Below are 16,498 nucleotides of genomic sequence, written 5' to 3'. Positions count from 1 at the left end.
AAAATCAGGTACTTTATGTCAGAAAAATCAGGTACTTTCTGTAATCTTTACATGTAGAGTAAAATTAAAAAAAAAACACCCACAAACAAACAAACAACAAAACCAGGAGGGGAGTCTGTAAAGTTATACACGCCGTTGTATTATGTAGATATAGCTCCATTAAGTCTTCAGATAATGCAAACATTCATAAGGTGGCTCAGGTTTTTGTTTTATACTGTGTGGTTCCCACATCTATCTCCACAGCTCTACTCTGTTTCCTTCATTCTGGTGATTCAGGTTCATAGTCTTTCACTGTTTAGGAGACTCTCTGTCTCATGGCGTGTGCCAGAGGTGAGTGAGCACCTCTGTTAACTCGGGTACATCCTTACTGGTCGGAAGGCCAGAGGGGAGGGCTCCTCTCTACATGGGGCTGCCAAAGGAGCACAACCACAGGTTTTTACGTTTGTGTCTGTGACCATAGCTATTCAGGCAGGTCAAAGCCAACAAGGATCTGTGCTCCTCCTGGCCTGCCCCTGCCTGTTTGAGGTGCTGTAATGCTGTTGCTTTTGGCAGCAGCTCAGGGACAGACTGTCAGGGCCCAGAGTGCATTCCCCTTCTAGGCGTTGGCCATCTTAAAGACTTTAGCTGGCTGAGTCCAAGGCCAGCTCCTTCAACAGCCAGAGCTGGAAGAAAGCTCTGGAAGTGAAAGAGAAGAAGAAAGTTGGAAGTGAAGTCCTGCCCTCCTTTCCCTTGCAGCTGAGCTCTACCACTCGCTCCCTGACTGCATTACATCACAGCTGAGCAGCACCTACACCTGCACCCAGTCTTGGACCTTCACTGGTCTGGTCCTGCCCTTGACCCAGTGGCTCTGCTCCCCCGGCTTGACCCCAGACCTGCCTGGTCACCGCTGCCTTGCTGGGGAATCACTAAGCTGTGTCCAACCCTTACCACTGTCTCCAGCCCTGACCCTAACGCAGACTTGTTGCTCTGCATCTGGGCACCCTGTCAGCAGGGTCACTCACTGCTCTGCCCTATCGTGCTCTGCTCCGGGCTCATCTTCCCCTGTGGAGTGACAGCCACAGGCCTCCTTTTCCCTAAAGTGACTGTAAGAGGATTGTTATTATCCTTTGTGTCAGTAACTCTTACTTTAAACAATCAGTGACTATGGACTCACACAAAGGGCCAGAGGGTTACGGACAAGTCACTCTGTTTACCACAGATTAGCAGATTCCTGAATCACTGTAGTCTCAAAGTGCACGCTGATATGGGAAGAAGCCCACCCTGTGCCAGAATTATTTCTTGTGCACAGCTCCACCAAGCTCAACGCAGCTACAGCAGGGTGTGATTTCCTCCACTGTGTCTTCAAGACTACCATTAGTGCCTTTTAAGAATCATAGGAATTAAAGACAGACAAGATTGGATTGTCTCTAATGCTTTTCACCACCTATGAGAAATCCTGGCTTAATGCCTTTGACAGTCTGGGTGCTGGACCTCATTCCAACATTCAGTTTGAGATTCCACATCCTGAGCCTCCGGGACACTCAACAAGGAGAATCACTTGGGTAGGAATCAGGATCTCACTTGTGTCCCTTTACATTTGTCTGTACGTAACACTGTTCCCCTTCCCAGCCTCCCAAATATGATCAGAGAAGACGTTCTCTTTATAGAGAGAACTGTCTAATGCTGAGTTTAGTTATGAGACTGATTTTAGTTGAAGCATTTAAATAGTAGGGGACTAAATATCTAAATGGCTCTTAAACCATCCTGAAGAAAGAAATATCAGATATCTGAAATTTAATGGTCAAAATCTATCTTTCTTTTATTCAGATAAGGAGTTTGGGAACACTGCACTAATCTAAATTATCTTTAATGATACCTGCTGGACCTTTTCCTTCAAGTATTATTGAATAAAGAATGGATTTCCTACGTAAAAATTTATTCCTAGACATTTCCTCTGGTGGCCTGTTTCCTTTAAGCTTGACCAAGGCTTATTTAATTAACATGCCTTCCCTTGTGTCTGAAACTCTTTAATTGAAATATTAAAGAATAAGCAGTATTTTGAAGAGACAAGAGGGGGCAGCTTAAAAAAGAACACGGAAGTACGATGAAGCTATTTGCATACTTATAAGACATGCCTGGCTGTATTGAAATCAGCCAGTCTAGATATGCATGTTCAGAACTGAGAAGTCATTAGCTTAGTGGGGACCTAAAGAACACATGTATAACCATGGTGTATGTTTTGATTTATATATAGATCTCTCTCCTTTGAAGAAGTTATGTATAGTCAAGCTACATAGAAAGTAGTTCTTTATCATACCTACTCGGGGGGGCAAGGGGAGGGGGGAAGGAAAAAAAAGTTTGCCAAACAACGCTCCTAAATTACAGATGTTTTGAACAACCTGACAGAGGAATCGGTGCGAGTACAGGTATACTTCTGACTGTGGCGTCTGTCAGAAATGCAGCCCATTTCTGATAGTTAACTGAAAAGAGAGATGAAAGCAGGCCAGCGTCTGTGCCCGGGGTGGCCAAACCATTTGCAATGTATTCTGCAAGTAGCTGTCTTTATGATAATCCGACCATCTGGACCACTCAGATCGGATAATTGGCTGCTGCTCAGGATTTAATACAGAGCTCCTAATTAGGTAGACTTCCTTAATGCATATTTCACAAGCAGGATGGTCCTTTAATACACCCTCTCAGCCCTTCCACTTTTGGCAGTATGTGCAGCTTCTTCATCATTGCACTTTAGACAAGGAATTGGAAACTCAAAGAGTGAGGTCAACTGATGCACACACGGCCAACCCTTGAGTTTACAAAAAGGTGAAGCAAAGGAATGCAGAGACTGAGCAAGCAAGTAGATGGTTACTGGCTGTGAACTGGTACTGGAACTAGAGCTGGTCACTGATCTCTGTGCTGCAGGTAGCTTGTCCTTGGAAGCCATTACGACCTAAAGAAGTTTGACTGGAGGATGGCTCCCAGGCTATTTGTCTGAGTGTTCTTGAGGATTTGCTTTCCAGGTTGAATTCAGATCCACTCTATTACTGTTCTCTGGGGAGGTGTATATATATATCTATGTGTATGTGTGTGTGTACCAAAGCTATGCATGTGTGCATGTATAAAAAATTTATATATATATATATATATGCACATACATACACACACAGCTTGTTTCTATTGATACTAATTCCTCTAGAATATTAACAGAATGAGAAGATGTAAAGCCAGATGTCGTAAAGGCTTACAGGGTAGAATGAGGTCAGGCAGCATCTGAAGCAGAAGCCCCTGAGGAGCTGCAGTACCACAGGCAAGCACTATCAAATGTGGAACTCATTCAGAACAAAACGCTTTGCTTCAGTCGGTTTGATTTGGGAAGATGTAAATCTTTTGGGAGAACAGAAGCCTTCCAAGTTCAGACATGGAAATTGCATCTCCATCAAATAACTTACTCTGACTGGAAACCCCTGACTGCCTCACCTGCTTACCAGTGTTAACCTCGGGTTCGTGACACAGTTTCTGAAGGTTGGGAAGCATAATGGAAATGAAATCATTTTATTCTAAATGAACTGCAGATCTTTTTCCTAGCCTTGATTAAAAAGACGGGGAGGCAAAAAAGAGTCTTAATTGACTGTGCAAAGGTCTTGTGAGATATTCCAGGTTTAGTCTGGAAATACTGGAGAAACACTGTGTGTGGCCTTTGGGAGTTGAAGCTTCACTTATTAATTAGTTTCCTTGGAGTTTCCCTTGTGGCATCATTATGTGGTTCATTAAAGTAAAAGAAGTGTGAGTTTCCTTGAGAGATCAGAAAAGCAAGACTGGTAAGTCAATCTACTGTACTGTTGAAGTGCTGCAGGACCCTAATCTATTATTACGAGGAAACATAAGAATAATCATAACATTTAGGGGTACATTCCCTTCTTTAACAGTTTACTTGCTCTGTTAGCACATAATTGTGTGTAAGTAGATTCAGCCTGTGCAGAGGGCAGAGAAGATTAGCAGTAGGACACAGCGTCTGCCTTAGATGCCTGGAAACAAAAGCAGGGTTTCAATTAAATAAGGGGAAAGATGACTTCCAGATTGTAGCAATACATACTCCCCATCCCTCTGAGAAAAAAAAAAAAAAAAGAAAAAAAAAAAGTAGGGGGGAGAGACAAAGTTTTGCTATCATCATATATAAGAATGGATCCTTTTAGACTTCCCTTGAATTATCTGAAGATGTTTACTGCACAATTCTGTAGGTATCCTGCATGCAGCCATCTCCTTCCGCACTCTGGAGATGGAAAGGTATTTCTGCCACCCGTTGGCTGTTTCAGCAGTGCGGGAGAAACACTCTTCAGTCACATGAACGCTGAGTAAGATACACTGCTCCTGCCTTCCCTTTTGCCCTACCTCCATCACCATAAGAAAGCTGTGGAGGAAACTCCTCAAACTCTCACAGTGCTTTTTTTGTTTCGGAAAAAGATGAAATCATTTTCTCACAACACAGTGCAGCACATCTCATAGGGCAGTTCCTCCCAGACTGGAAAATAAATATACTACACTGTTAAAGCTTCTTGTTTCCTTAGACACAAGGTGAAAGTGGGGGAAGAGAACTGCAGCATTACCAGGATTGCCTGGTAAGAAGGCAAAAAGAGATACTATGGATGTAGTGTCTCTCTGGGTATGCAGGAGCTGATGAATGTTCCAGTTATTTCTTGTTGCTGGAGAGGATGAAAGTCCTGACTGGAGAGGCAGGGTGCTTTGTCTCTTCAGTGGCAGCAGGGCTAACTATGTGGGCAGACGGGTTTGCTACACCTGTGTCTTCTCTCAGGTAGAAAACACTAATGCTTGAGGGATCAAGCCATAGTTTTTCACCCCAATAAGCTTCTCAAAGAAACTATGAGTAAAGATCAGTCGACCCCATTTCAGTTATGGCACCACTAGAGGGGGAAAGAGTATGGAATATTTGCATGTCAAAACAGTTTCTGTACCATTACATTTTATCATCATTTTTTTTTACCGTGCTACTGCCTGTATGAGATTGACTTTGCCTTTCCTACCTGTAACCAAGCATTCTTCTCGCATTCTGTTGTTGCTCTACCCTGCTCTACAGCAGAGATAGAGCTTACCAGTGGTGGTGAACAGGGTGTGACATGTACCTCCTCACTCCCTCCAGACCCTCCATTATGCTACACTGTGACCACGTAATTTGTCAATACAAGAGATGGGGAACACACCTAAGACTAAAGGGTTCAAAATATTAGTCCCTCCAGCCAAAACATGTAGGTATAAACTTAGATGTGCTTTATGAGAATGTCACGCCACTACATGTCCAAAAGATGAGTTCTTAGTGGAAAATGACCCTTACCCAGGAGTTTGTACCTGGTGCCACTAGATTTGTTCACATCAGACTAGAATTGAAACACAGACCATTCCAGGCCTAGCTGTAAGCCACAGTCAAATGTGATGCAGCTCACTTGCAGCAATTTGGCTTCCATTTGGCATGAAACTGCTGCACCCGGAGAACCAGGGTGCAGGCACTGAAGCCACACAGCTTGCTCAGGTCCTGGGGGGTGCTTAGGTAGCTGCAAAGAACAGACTTTCCAACTCCTAACCTTATGAGTAAGTGCAGGAGTACAAATGCTGTTGGTGAACCAGGGTAGTGCTCAGCTAAGAGCAGTGTTGTACCTGTTGTTCCTCTGCAGCTCTAGACACCCCTCTCCATTCATTGAAGTGCAGCATATGAGGTTGAATAGCACCTCTTGACTGCAGCATTTCCCATTCCTTTAGGAAACTGCCTGCACAAAACCTGCTTTATATCCCAATACTTATCTCTTATTCTCAGACTTTCCTCTAGCCTCCTCACGCCCGACTCTGAATGGACAGAAGATAGCAAAATCAGCAAGGGACTCTTTTTCAGCATACAACAATAAATATCTCACAGTTCCTCAAGACCGGACTTGCTTGCACAACAGGGTCAATGGAACTTTTGAAGCACCAAGCTGTGTGGAGTCCTTCAGCAGTTCCGTAAGTAGGATTTTACGTCATTAACCTATATCTAATGCCTATGAGATGAGGAAAAGGCTTGAAGCAGGGTGAGCAGAGCATGGTGTTCCTCCTGTGTGTTAGACAAATCCACACTGTACTGAGCAAAGTGACTATGCAAGTAAACTGATATTACGGCTTTAAGTAGTTCAGTAGGGTCTCAGCATACAGCAAGAATTGCTACTGTAGTAGTCTCACCAGGATGTTCTTAATTATTTCCTTTAGCCAAAATTTTACAGAGCAGGAATAGGGGCATTGTTATTACCCCCAGACTAGGAGAATATCTTCAGGCTGATGACTAAATTGGCTAACCCTGTGCAAACCCTGGGCTACCGTGTGCCCAGGTGTTAATGTGGCTGGATTAGAAGGTGAAAGTGTAGCGTGGCTGCAGGCTTTAGGGCAGAGCTGTCGTTAGACAGATCTTGGGATGTGTTCGTAGTGATATACTGGCTATTAGAGGACTCAAAATTGTCACGAAATGCTGAGCTTATCTTCTGGTCTTCTTATTTCTTGGTCTGCTGGCTACTTGTCTTGAAAATGTCAAGAAGCAACAAATGTGGGGTTAAAGATGGTAATTGTAATCACTGATTCGGACTTTTATAATGGCTGTGAGAGGGGAGGAGAGAAAGGTCTTGATAGTTCCTTCAGTGACATTTTGGAAATTGCAATTTATTTGTGTTCCTCCTTAACAAGGTCTTCTTGTGTCAGGCTGTCACATGGTGAGGAAAACAGTGCAAATTTAGGGCCAGAAAATGTCCTTATTGAAATCTGTGGGAATCTTGATTTGTTTTCTGTGCAACAGACACCCATAATAATGGGGATGGCACTTTGCTGCCAAGCGTGAGGAAAAGAGTCAACAGAGAGGAAGGGAAAGTCTTTGTGGTACCTCCTCATCCTATTATTCTGTGTAACTACACAACATCAAATGTTGCTATGGTGCTCTCTCAGGTGGCCGGGATGTGGCAGCTGGCTACAAACAGCCATAAACAGGAAAACCTCTTAGTGACATTTCGTGTTCTCCAACCTCCTCATACCCTCTCCTGCATTTTGTTTGTGCTTCTAATTTCTGCCCATGCTTGCCAGAAAGGGAGGAGAGGATGCTTAGAGCTCATCTTCTCTAGAGCCAGCTAATGCATTGCATTGTGCCAGTGACTTTGTGGTGGTGACATCATTACTTCTGCGCTGTATAGCGTGAAACTCCCTGGAAGGGAAACTAGAAACCTGCAACGGGTTTTTCTTCTCTGTGGCAGAGATGGATCCAGGAGGTTTGCATGGACTGCCTGTGAGTATTACATGAAAATGTATCTAACTAGGAAATGGGGAATTGCAATGAAATGCAGTGTCCCAAGAAGTTTTATATTCTGCCAGAATGCAGTGCTGAGTGTTAGTTTAGATATGCCTAAAGGGACTATATATACACTTTACACATAAAGTATGTGATAAGTGTAATGTGCAGAACAGATTATTTGGTGATAATTTTGTGAAAGATTGAATGATGTAGTATGCATATAAACCCAAGATTTATTTAGTGATATGGTGACTGAAAGCTACTTTGTGGGAAAGTAAGTGAAACAAAGCAATGAAAAACAAGAATCTGAGAGATGTTGGAGTATATAATAATATGCACATTTATATAGCACCTTCAAAAATTCATATTGTGTTAACAAATGAGAAAATTGGAATACAGCATGCTTGGTTAGCTTTGCATTCAGGGCGACTAGTGCATGTAAGGGAAGGGAACCTAGAGAGAGAATGAAATCTGTGGCTGGTGCCTCTCAAGATTTTGCTTGTATAGCTACCGATGGGACCCATAAATGTCTGGAATTAGGTTATGGGCTTATTTCTTTGGGTCAGGTTGACCCTGTTTATTTGCGTGTATCTTGTTCCCCAGTCACTTCAGGGCTGATGTCACTAATGAATGACACTGTAGAGAGCTCTGTGAAGGGATTTAAGAGACAGCATTGAGCTGGAAATGGTGGCTGGTAACAGTTTTGGAAAACATGTGGGTTATTTTACTGAATGGGAAGTGAATGTGAATGCCTTAAAAACAGTATCAGGAGTTCAACACGGGTGCTGCAGAATTGCCGTCCAGGCTGGGGTGTGATGGCAGGGTTAGGGCTGGAGCAGCTTCACCCCAGAGGGGTTTAGGAGGTGGAGACGAGAAGGGAGGGATGGTCCAAGGGGGCGACTGGAGCAACGTGGGTGATTTGAATTATTTTAGTCATTTTTCACCTTTTGCAGTGTTACTGGTCAGTCACATAGTATTTTCATAATACATTAAAATATAGGTCAGCTAGCACTGTTAGCCATCCATGGGGCATATCCTCTCTAATCCCTGGTATTTTCCAAAGCGTTTCTGTCCAGCCCTACCCTTCTTGCCCTTGTAAAACATTGAGGATATTTCTTCTGTTCTAGCTCAGATCAGCTTCTTCCCCTTCTTTCCGCACAGTTTTCTCTTCCTTCCCCTGCCCAGCTTTGCTCCACAGCGCATCCTTTGTCTGTAATGTGATCCTTGTTCTCACTTCTCCATCCCATTTCAAAATGTGGGTGTCTTCTACTGGGTGGTCTGTGTACATGCAGGACAGAGAGACGTGTTGGTGTGGTATGTGCCTCTGTACCTGCCCGTCAGGTTGGTATCCCATGCCTTGGGATGAGGCTGCTATCACTACCCACTCTCATTTGTTTACGGTCAGAGGATCTCAGCGTGACTTAATCTGGTCTGCAGAGTCTGTAGGTCATACCTAACCCTGGCTGACCTCCAATTTTGACTCTGTGCAGCTTTCCGTGCTTGTGCTGAGATAGACCCTAGGCCCGCCTTCTTCTTGGCCTTTTTGGCTTCCTTGTCTGTGACACTCGTGTGTTTCTCTCCCAGATTATAAACAATTACCTGGAAAGTACACAAGGAGAGGCTGTGGACAAGGCATCCTCAAGCGGCATGCATTTCAGGGACAGCAAGAGAAAGGTCGACTACGTGTTAGCCTATCACTACCGAAATCGCCTGGGTCAGCACCTGCCCGGCGCGGGCTCACCGAAGGCGACACGCGGATCTGCCTCCTTGGCCCTGGTTTCAAACGGAGGGGCTGAGAAGGGCCCCGCTGAGCCGCGGCGGCAGGAGGGTGGGCAGTGTGCCCCCCAGGAGCGGCCGGCGTCGCCGGGGCCAGAGGTGATCGAGCTCGGCCCGCTGGACGCCCTGGAGGAGGAGAAGCGGCTGCAGCGGGAGGAGTACGAACGCAACCTGGTGGAAGCGGGACTGGAGATAGAGAAAGACCCTGAGGTAAGAGGGGGAGAGGCCGTGCCGGGTAGTGGACACTTCAGTACTGGAGGTGGCTGTGTGCGGGACATAACCATGACTGGGCCATGATGGACAGAGCATGGCTGCCCGCTCTCCCTGCCCGTGGGGAGGCCACAAGCCCAGCCCTGGCCAGGTGTTAGCGACCACCCCGGCCTGCCTGCCCTGCTTTAGTATTAACTGAGAGGCAAATCACACCTCTGCTGTCTTAAAAATAAAAATATGTACCACTTTCCTTCTAACATAGCCCCGCTGACTCCCCCACCGTCCTTCTGCAGCTGCAGCAAGTGTAGGAGATGTGTCTCAGCCTGAGGAGCTAATCCTGAAGACAGCTTGTAACTGTAGTTCAGTACTGAACATCCCTGGGGCGAATGCTGCTGCCTCTAGTTAGAGATCTGCAGAAATATGTTGTACAAGCTACTTTATACATGCCTGGTGTGAAGCCATGAAGGTAGCGGGGTGCTTCTTTGTTGTTTGGTTCTTACTGCCTAGTAAATACGTGGTCGTTATGGTTGTCGAGGCACTATTGAGTAGCCATTTCGATCTTCAGCAGAACACATATTACTTTATCTAAATGTTCTTATGGCGTGCATTAAACCACTTTTCTTAAAAGGAAAAAAGTCTTTACTTTTAAATATTTTTAAAATTAAAGGCTCTCTTAAGTAATTTGCTGGAATACAAAGTGCTCTTAAGACATTTCATACTTCCTCAGAGCAACTTGGTGATTTTTCAGTGTGACTTTTTAGCTTTCTTCCCAGCCATATGTAAGTTTTTGTGTCGTTTCTTCATTCCACTCACAAAACAAACAGCTCCTACACTGCTACAGGAGAACGTCCCAGCCTTCAGTGTACTTATTCTAACCACATGTGCACGATGTTGGATAGCGCTAGGGTCATATCAGCTGGGAGTTGTGGTTAGGTGACTTGATTGCAGCCAGTCAATTGAGCACGGGTCTTCCAAATCCCATGTTGAGGCACTGAGCCCTGTACAGTCCCTCTGGACCTCTTTGAAAGCCACAGATATTTATATCCATTGAAGGATGGGTTCTAGTTTTAGGTGCTCTCTTGTTTTTGACACCAAATTTAAGAAACTTAGGGCTTCTTTTCAGAGGTGCTGAGAACTTACAGCTCATATTGCTTTCAGTGCAACCAGTCAACACTTCCAAAACGTGGACCAAATCACAGATTGCATCTGAAAATTTGAGTCTAGCTGACTTGGCATAGCATACACACGTTAAATCAGGAATAGGAAGACATAGAAAGGTCTTTGACTCTTAACGTTTTTCCTTGCTCAGTTTGCTGAGTTGCAGGTGGCTGTGAGTTGTATTTCGTTGCACAGCCTGGCTGAGCCATCCGTGCACTGAACAGAAAAATGTGATCTCAGATCCTGATTCTTTTATGCTAAGCATTGGGGTTAAGGTTCAATAATGCTAACACATGACTATCTTACTGCTATGATTTTTATAGTCAAATTGCATAAACCCCATGAGAACAGCAGTTTTTGGAGGCTTCTTTCAGTTCAGAATTTCATCAGAACCTGGTCAGTCTAGCAAGAGATTTGGTTTTGATTATTCGACTCATTAATTTATCCGAAGTCCAGCTGGCTACAAATTCTTGTTCGGATCCCTTCCAGGTGATGATGTGCACTCTTAAATAATATACAAAGTAATAAATGATGTCAGAGAGAGCTGATCAAGAAAAACCTTTTTGTCACGGTTTTCCTTCTGAAGAGGAAAAGGCTTTTTGTAAATGAACTGGAAAGTTCTGACGAAATTATTTGGTGACCAGTTCTTTTATGGGAAAAATGAATTGATTTTGAAAAATACAAAAACTGCAATCCCATCACTTCTCTATCTGTATATGTGCGTGTACAGTCATTCCTTCTCACCCCCAACAGACAAAAGGAGAAAGTGTTTTTCCCTCTAAAATCTCCTGAGAAACTGGAAGGAATTATGCATTATCCTTTTTCTTCCTTGCCCAAGACATGTGGCTTTTACTTCCTTTCCTTTTTTTTTTTTTTTTTTTTTTTCCTCCTGTGAGCTCCTGTTCAATCATGCCGAAGCTGCTGTCTATCTTGCTGTGATTTTTATAGAACTTGCTGACCAGGCACAAGTGAAGGTTACAGCTGGCCTTACATGTTGATTCTAATTGTATGTTTAACTGATATGGAACAACTTCTGATTTTAGCTCTGGGAAAAATATGTCCCTGTAGGTTCTTTAAACTCAGAACAGTCTTAAACACAGTAGGTTGTATTTTTGGTGTATAACACAGTGGACTTTCAACTACTACATTTCTAGTGGTTTACGCTGAACATGCATGTTTGGGTGTTTTATTTCAGTACCAGTATAACAAGTGGATCTTTTTCACATAGTATTATTGGAATTTGAGATGTATTCTCTAACACATATCTCACTCTTGCCATATATTCTGGACCAGGTCCTAAGATGAGTCGGATCAGAGGGCTGGCTGCAAAGGTAACTCATACCAATCCTCTGTGCTGCAGCTCCTGTACGAGGGATTCCACTTTTGGACCCTTCGGTTAGAGCAGGCCTTGCTTTCCTCTACCTTATATCACCTACAGACAGTCTTGCAAAGAAGAATATTAATTCAAGAACAACAGGATATCCTGAACAAAATCTCTTTCCTGAAACAACACCAGTTTTTATTTGAAGCAGCAGTAATAGAAAGAAGGAGGGCAAAAGGATATCTGCTATGTCTGTGGTCTTCAATGAACATTTCTGCACTTTCTAGGCGGCCTATGGTAGCTATATAGCTTAAAAAAAAAAAAAAAATCTTTGATAGGGCCTATGTTGTTAAAAAAAAAAAAAAAAAAAAACAAACCCAAACCAAAAAACAAAAACACCAAAAATGGGATCAAGCCATTGTCCCATTTTTACTGATGTTGCGGGAGTTATGAAAGATAAATTCACTGTGATAGAGCTGATTCAGCATTTAATGATTTCTAAGGGCATCTGTCTTGTGGCTGGAAAGTTGCTTAATCTATGATCTAGGTTAACCTTATTTTGTAAAGGCTGTAAGCCTGATTAACCTAAATGAACTAAACACAGAACCCTTTGCATCCTGTTGCTCAGTCTACCAACCTCACAGGATATTGGAGTTCCTCTAGAAGCTGCTTTTGTAGGCTCGAACTGTTTAGACACCAGGAAATTCATCTCTAAGAACACAGGATAGCATTTTGGCAGTTAAAAACATCGTTATTTCTACAACTATTTTTGAAAAAGTGGGAATTTCCATGTTAACGTATGATGTTAATATGGTTGTTATATGCTGAATAACTAGGGACAAACACCTCTCTCATTTGTTATTGTCAATTCATTTCATTTGTATTGTCAAGTTATTATGTAAAAGAATAGAGACAAAAACCCAAATGAATTATATATATTCATATGTGGAGAGGGGGGTATTATTCTTTTTTTTTTTTTACTATGCGGAATATAGGCAAGATTATGGACTGTCTCCATACTTACCCAGTTATTAATTGTGAATTATGGAATTTTCTACTAGTTTTCAACTTTCTTATAACACTTTATCATTTGTTGTTTTTGTCCTCCAGATAAACTTTGTTCTCGCTTAATATAACTTTACTGTGGGTTTTTTTTGTTTTGTTTTGCTGTTTTTAAATGGAGATATTATTTTGCATGTCCAAGACAAAATGCACAATGAAAGCAATGGGCATGGAGCTGAATGTTACAAATTTTTCCCCCCTAATTTGACATGAATACTCATAATGATGGGTGGTCATGAGTTTTGACAACTAGTGCAGATTGTTCTCAAGTCATCTGAGAATTTCTTTTCAAGAGTGGTAAAACAAGAGTTGGCATCATCTTTCTATAATATAAAAAGCATTGTAGAAACAAAATAGAAATGCATTTTTCCTTTGTCAAGGAAACAAGTCTATACTATTACCATACTCTATTACTTTGCCATGCTCTCTGGTAAAGTCACAGCTGATCCATACCACGTGTTCCTGTATTATAACAAATAATGCCGTGATGTTCTGTGTGTCAGAGACCACAACTGGCACATCAAGTTCAAGAAGATCTTTCCATGGTTATCTTCTTTTCAAATCAAAACATTTGGGTGGTCCAGTGTAGTCTGTTCCCATGAAAACAGCTGAATAAGCAAAATTTAGGGTTATGTGGAAGTGATATTTGGCGGAAAGATTAGGATAGAAGAGAAAACTCCCTATTCATATCTAATGACAGCAGTATAGCAACACAGAGCTACTTTTTTGCATAGTTTTCTGTGAGTAAAAATAATGTCTGCATCTGTGACTGGCCTGTTTGACCAGTGTACAAAGTTAGATAAAATAAACCGGGCGTTGACTCTTGCATGTGTATGTAGAAATAACTACCTATATTTTACCTAATATTTTACAATATAACACTGTGACTGATATAGACCCCACTAATACAGATCTTGTAAACACTTACGCTAATCTGCATAGTGTTAAGCTTTTGCATGATTTGCTTCCTCTGCTTCAAAGCAACCCAGTTAAAAGTACAGTAAAACTCTTTTCACGAAGATGTCCGTGCCAGAACCCAGATTCTTTGGCACATCTTTGTAAACTTGGAAGGAATGCCAGCAGGATGCATTTACCCTTGTGAACTGAGCTAGCTGCCAAAGCCATGACCGTCATCTCCAAATAAACCCTGTTTAACACTAGTGGTACAAGTCAAATTTTGCATTGGATACACAAAGAATTGCCCGAGATAGGGTCACTTTAAGAGTACCCTCCAATATTCCATCTCCATTCCCAGGAAGGGCCATAAATACTACTGACATTGCAGGCAGTTCTTGGGGTTGAAATCTTTTGCTTTTCTTTTTGTTCCTGGGGAAAACTGATCGTTGTGTTTCACCTAATGTGGAGCACCAGTAGTTCAGTTAAATTTGAATGTATTGCTGCTTTAATGACTGCAAATGCAACATGTACTGTATTCAATTAGTATTATGTATGGCAAAGCATAATAGGAATAGAATAAGAAGACACTGGAGATGCACCTTGGCATTCTGACAAAGTAGGATCATTTTCCAGCACGTTGGAAACGAAATGTACTTTGCTAAATAGCATTTAGGAGATGAAAATATCTTTTAAGAGGAAGATTATGACAATTTTAAAACCAAGTGTAAATTACCCCCCCGAGAAGCTCATCTAACTTGAATTTTAGAGCTAGCACACTTTTAAGGATGTCTCATTAAACTGTTGGCTACATTATACTTTGAGGCAAGGAAGTCCTTGGGGTCCTCAATGTATCAGCTTATGCAGTACTGCTAGCAAAGCTACTGATGGTGGTTGTGACTGGCTTTTTCTGCTTGATATTCCAAGGCATGTTTTTGAATTTTTGTGAAAAAAAAACCCCAAATCTAAACCCAAAGCCAAACAAACCTCCCCAAATCCACCCTGACCTCAAACAACCTCCACCCCCAAACCAACCAACCTAGCCCACCCTCCAACCCGAACCCAAGAAAACCCTGTAGTGCTGCAGCTAGATTTTTATCTATGGGATTAAACTGCACTGCTTTGTCACACTAAGGTGCTTCCCATTTGCTAGTGGGAGAAGGCTTTATCTTTTATCTTCCACCAGTGGTAAAGGACAAGAGTAGTCAAAATTATATCATAGTAAATTATTCAATGCACAGGGACTTTTTCTTTCTCTGTCTTCTTCTATCCCCATCTCTAGCTGAGGACGTTTCTGTTGAGCAGTGCCATCAACATTCTTGCTATATGAGTTGTTTTATTGGGTCTGCTATATTCTCTTTTATGTAGCTTATTTTAATGCTAATACTTTTCATTGTGAAAAAGTGGGATTCCAATGGCTAAGACTTTAATTTATTTGGACAGATTTTTTTTTTTCCTTGACAAAACTTTTTTTTTTTTTTTTGACATAAAATATTCCGGATTTTAGTTAAAAGGTTATGTATATTGCTTAATTTAGTATCAATTAAGAGCCTGGAAAAAAAATGATGTTTTTTTTCAAAATCTATCAATGTGATTTGTTGATAATTCCACGCAAAGTATCTCATGCTCTTAGTACATGAGACACACCCTGCAGGTACTCTGTGAACTTTATAGTTGTCTCAAAATGTTCATTCATCTAAAGTGCAGAGGAAACCTTAATAGTAACTAACATTAATTTTAAAAGGATAGGGAAATTTAATATGAGTCCAAGACCTTTATCCATGTTAATGAACACCTCCCAAAGCCAATGAGAATACATACAGAGTAATGTAGTATTGGAAGCAGACTGGGGTCTTTTGTGCTCTTGGTCTTTGGACTCTGTATTTCACTCTCTCTTAGTACAGCACTCAGAACAAGGCAATGCTTCTTTGGGGGCCTCTTAGTGTATCAATTATATAAATATTTGATGGTTATTTTTCAACGACTCTAGTTACAGAAGCATTAATTAGCTAAAACTTGTTCTGCTCCTGTATGTTACTTATATGGGGCTGAAATGTAATACACGGCTCTTATAAAATTAAAGTTGAACAGACAAGGCACGGTTTTCAGTGATAGTCAAGTGAATGTGATGAAAATATTGACAAGCTGATTAACTATTTAAGAGGAAATTATGTCTCTATTTTAGAGAGGATCTTGAGTAGCCCCATGGGAGTTAGGTGTGGCTCAATCAGTATTAAAATAATGATCCATGATAACAGGTGTCTAGGTAGAATGGCTGTGAAGTCAAAGCTGAAAAGTCCATACTGTGAATCCTGGTTTTTAATGACTGTGTTGTGACTTGAATAAATGAATGGGCAGACAGACTCACTCTGTGTATTTTAATTAACATCCAGACACGTAATGCTTAGCTATTAGGTACTTCAGTCAAAATGCCTTCCAAGGGACTTAAAGAAAATTGAAGAGATGTACAAAAATGGCTCTGTTATGTTATCAGTAATGTTTATAGAGCTCTTGGGCCAGCGATGATAAATCTCATCAATTATCTGCAGGCTGAGAAATGGAGGTATCAATCCCTTGAATTTCAGAAGGTGGTAGATTTGGGGTGTGCATTCTGGTGATGCTTACGATGGGAGTTGGACAAGAAGCATCCTATTTGTACATATATTTTTACATAATGCCGTTTCTACAAGACTTGTCTGGTAGGAATAGCAAATAGCCTTCCGAATGTGTGTCTTCATATCACCGTGTCCTGTGCTGAGTTCTGTCACCTGCTGGAGGAGCTAATTCCA

At 41.9% G+C, this 16,498-nt stretch overlaps 1 protein-coding gene across 1 annotated transcript in view; it reads left to right on the top strand.

The window, feature by feature from the left end:
• ANO2 (anoctamin 2) overlaps nucleotides 1–16,498 on the top strand; it is a 192,591-nt gene that overhangs the window by 752 nt on the left and 175,341 nt on the right. The window contains exons 2-3 of the mRNA XM_026862090.1: nucleotides 5,801–5,982; nucleotides 8,873–9,274. Of these exons, the coding sequence (XP_026717891.1) occupies nucleotides 5,801–5,982; nucleotides 8,873–9,274 (584 nt within the window). The remainder of the gene's footprint in view (nucleotides 1–5,800; nucleotides 5,983–8,872; nucleotides 9,275–16,498) is intronic.

Source organism: Athene cunicularia (assembly GCF_003259725.1).
Source record: "Athene cunicularia isolate RWA chromosome 1 unlocalized genomic scaffold, athCun1 chr1_part2, whole genome shotgun sequence".
Classification (NCBI taxonomy): domain Eukaryota; kingdom Metazoa; phylum Chordata; class Aves; order Strigiformes; family Strigidae; genus Athene; species Athene cunicularia.
The sequence above is the reverse complement of the archived record's forward strand: the minus strand, read 5'-3'. Positions and strand labels throughout refer to the sequence as shown.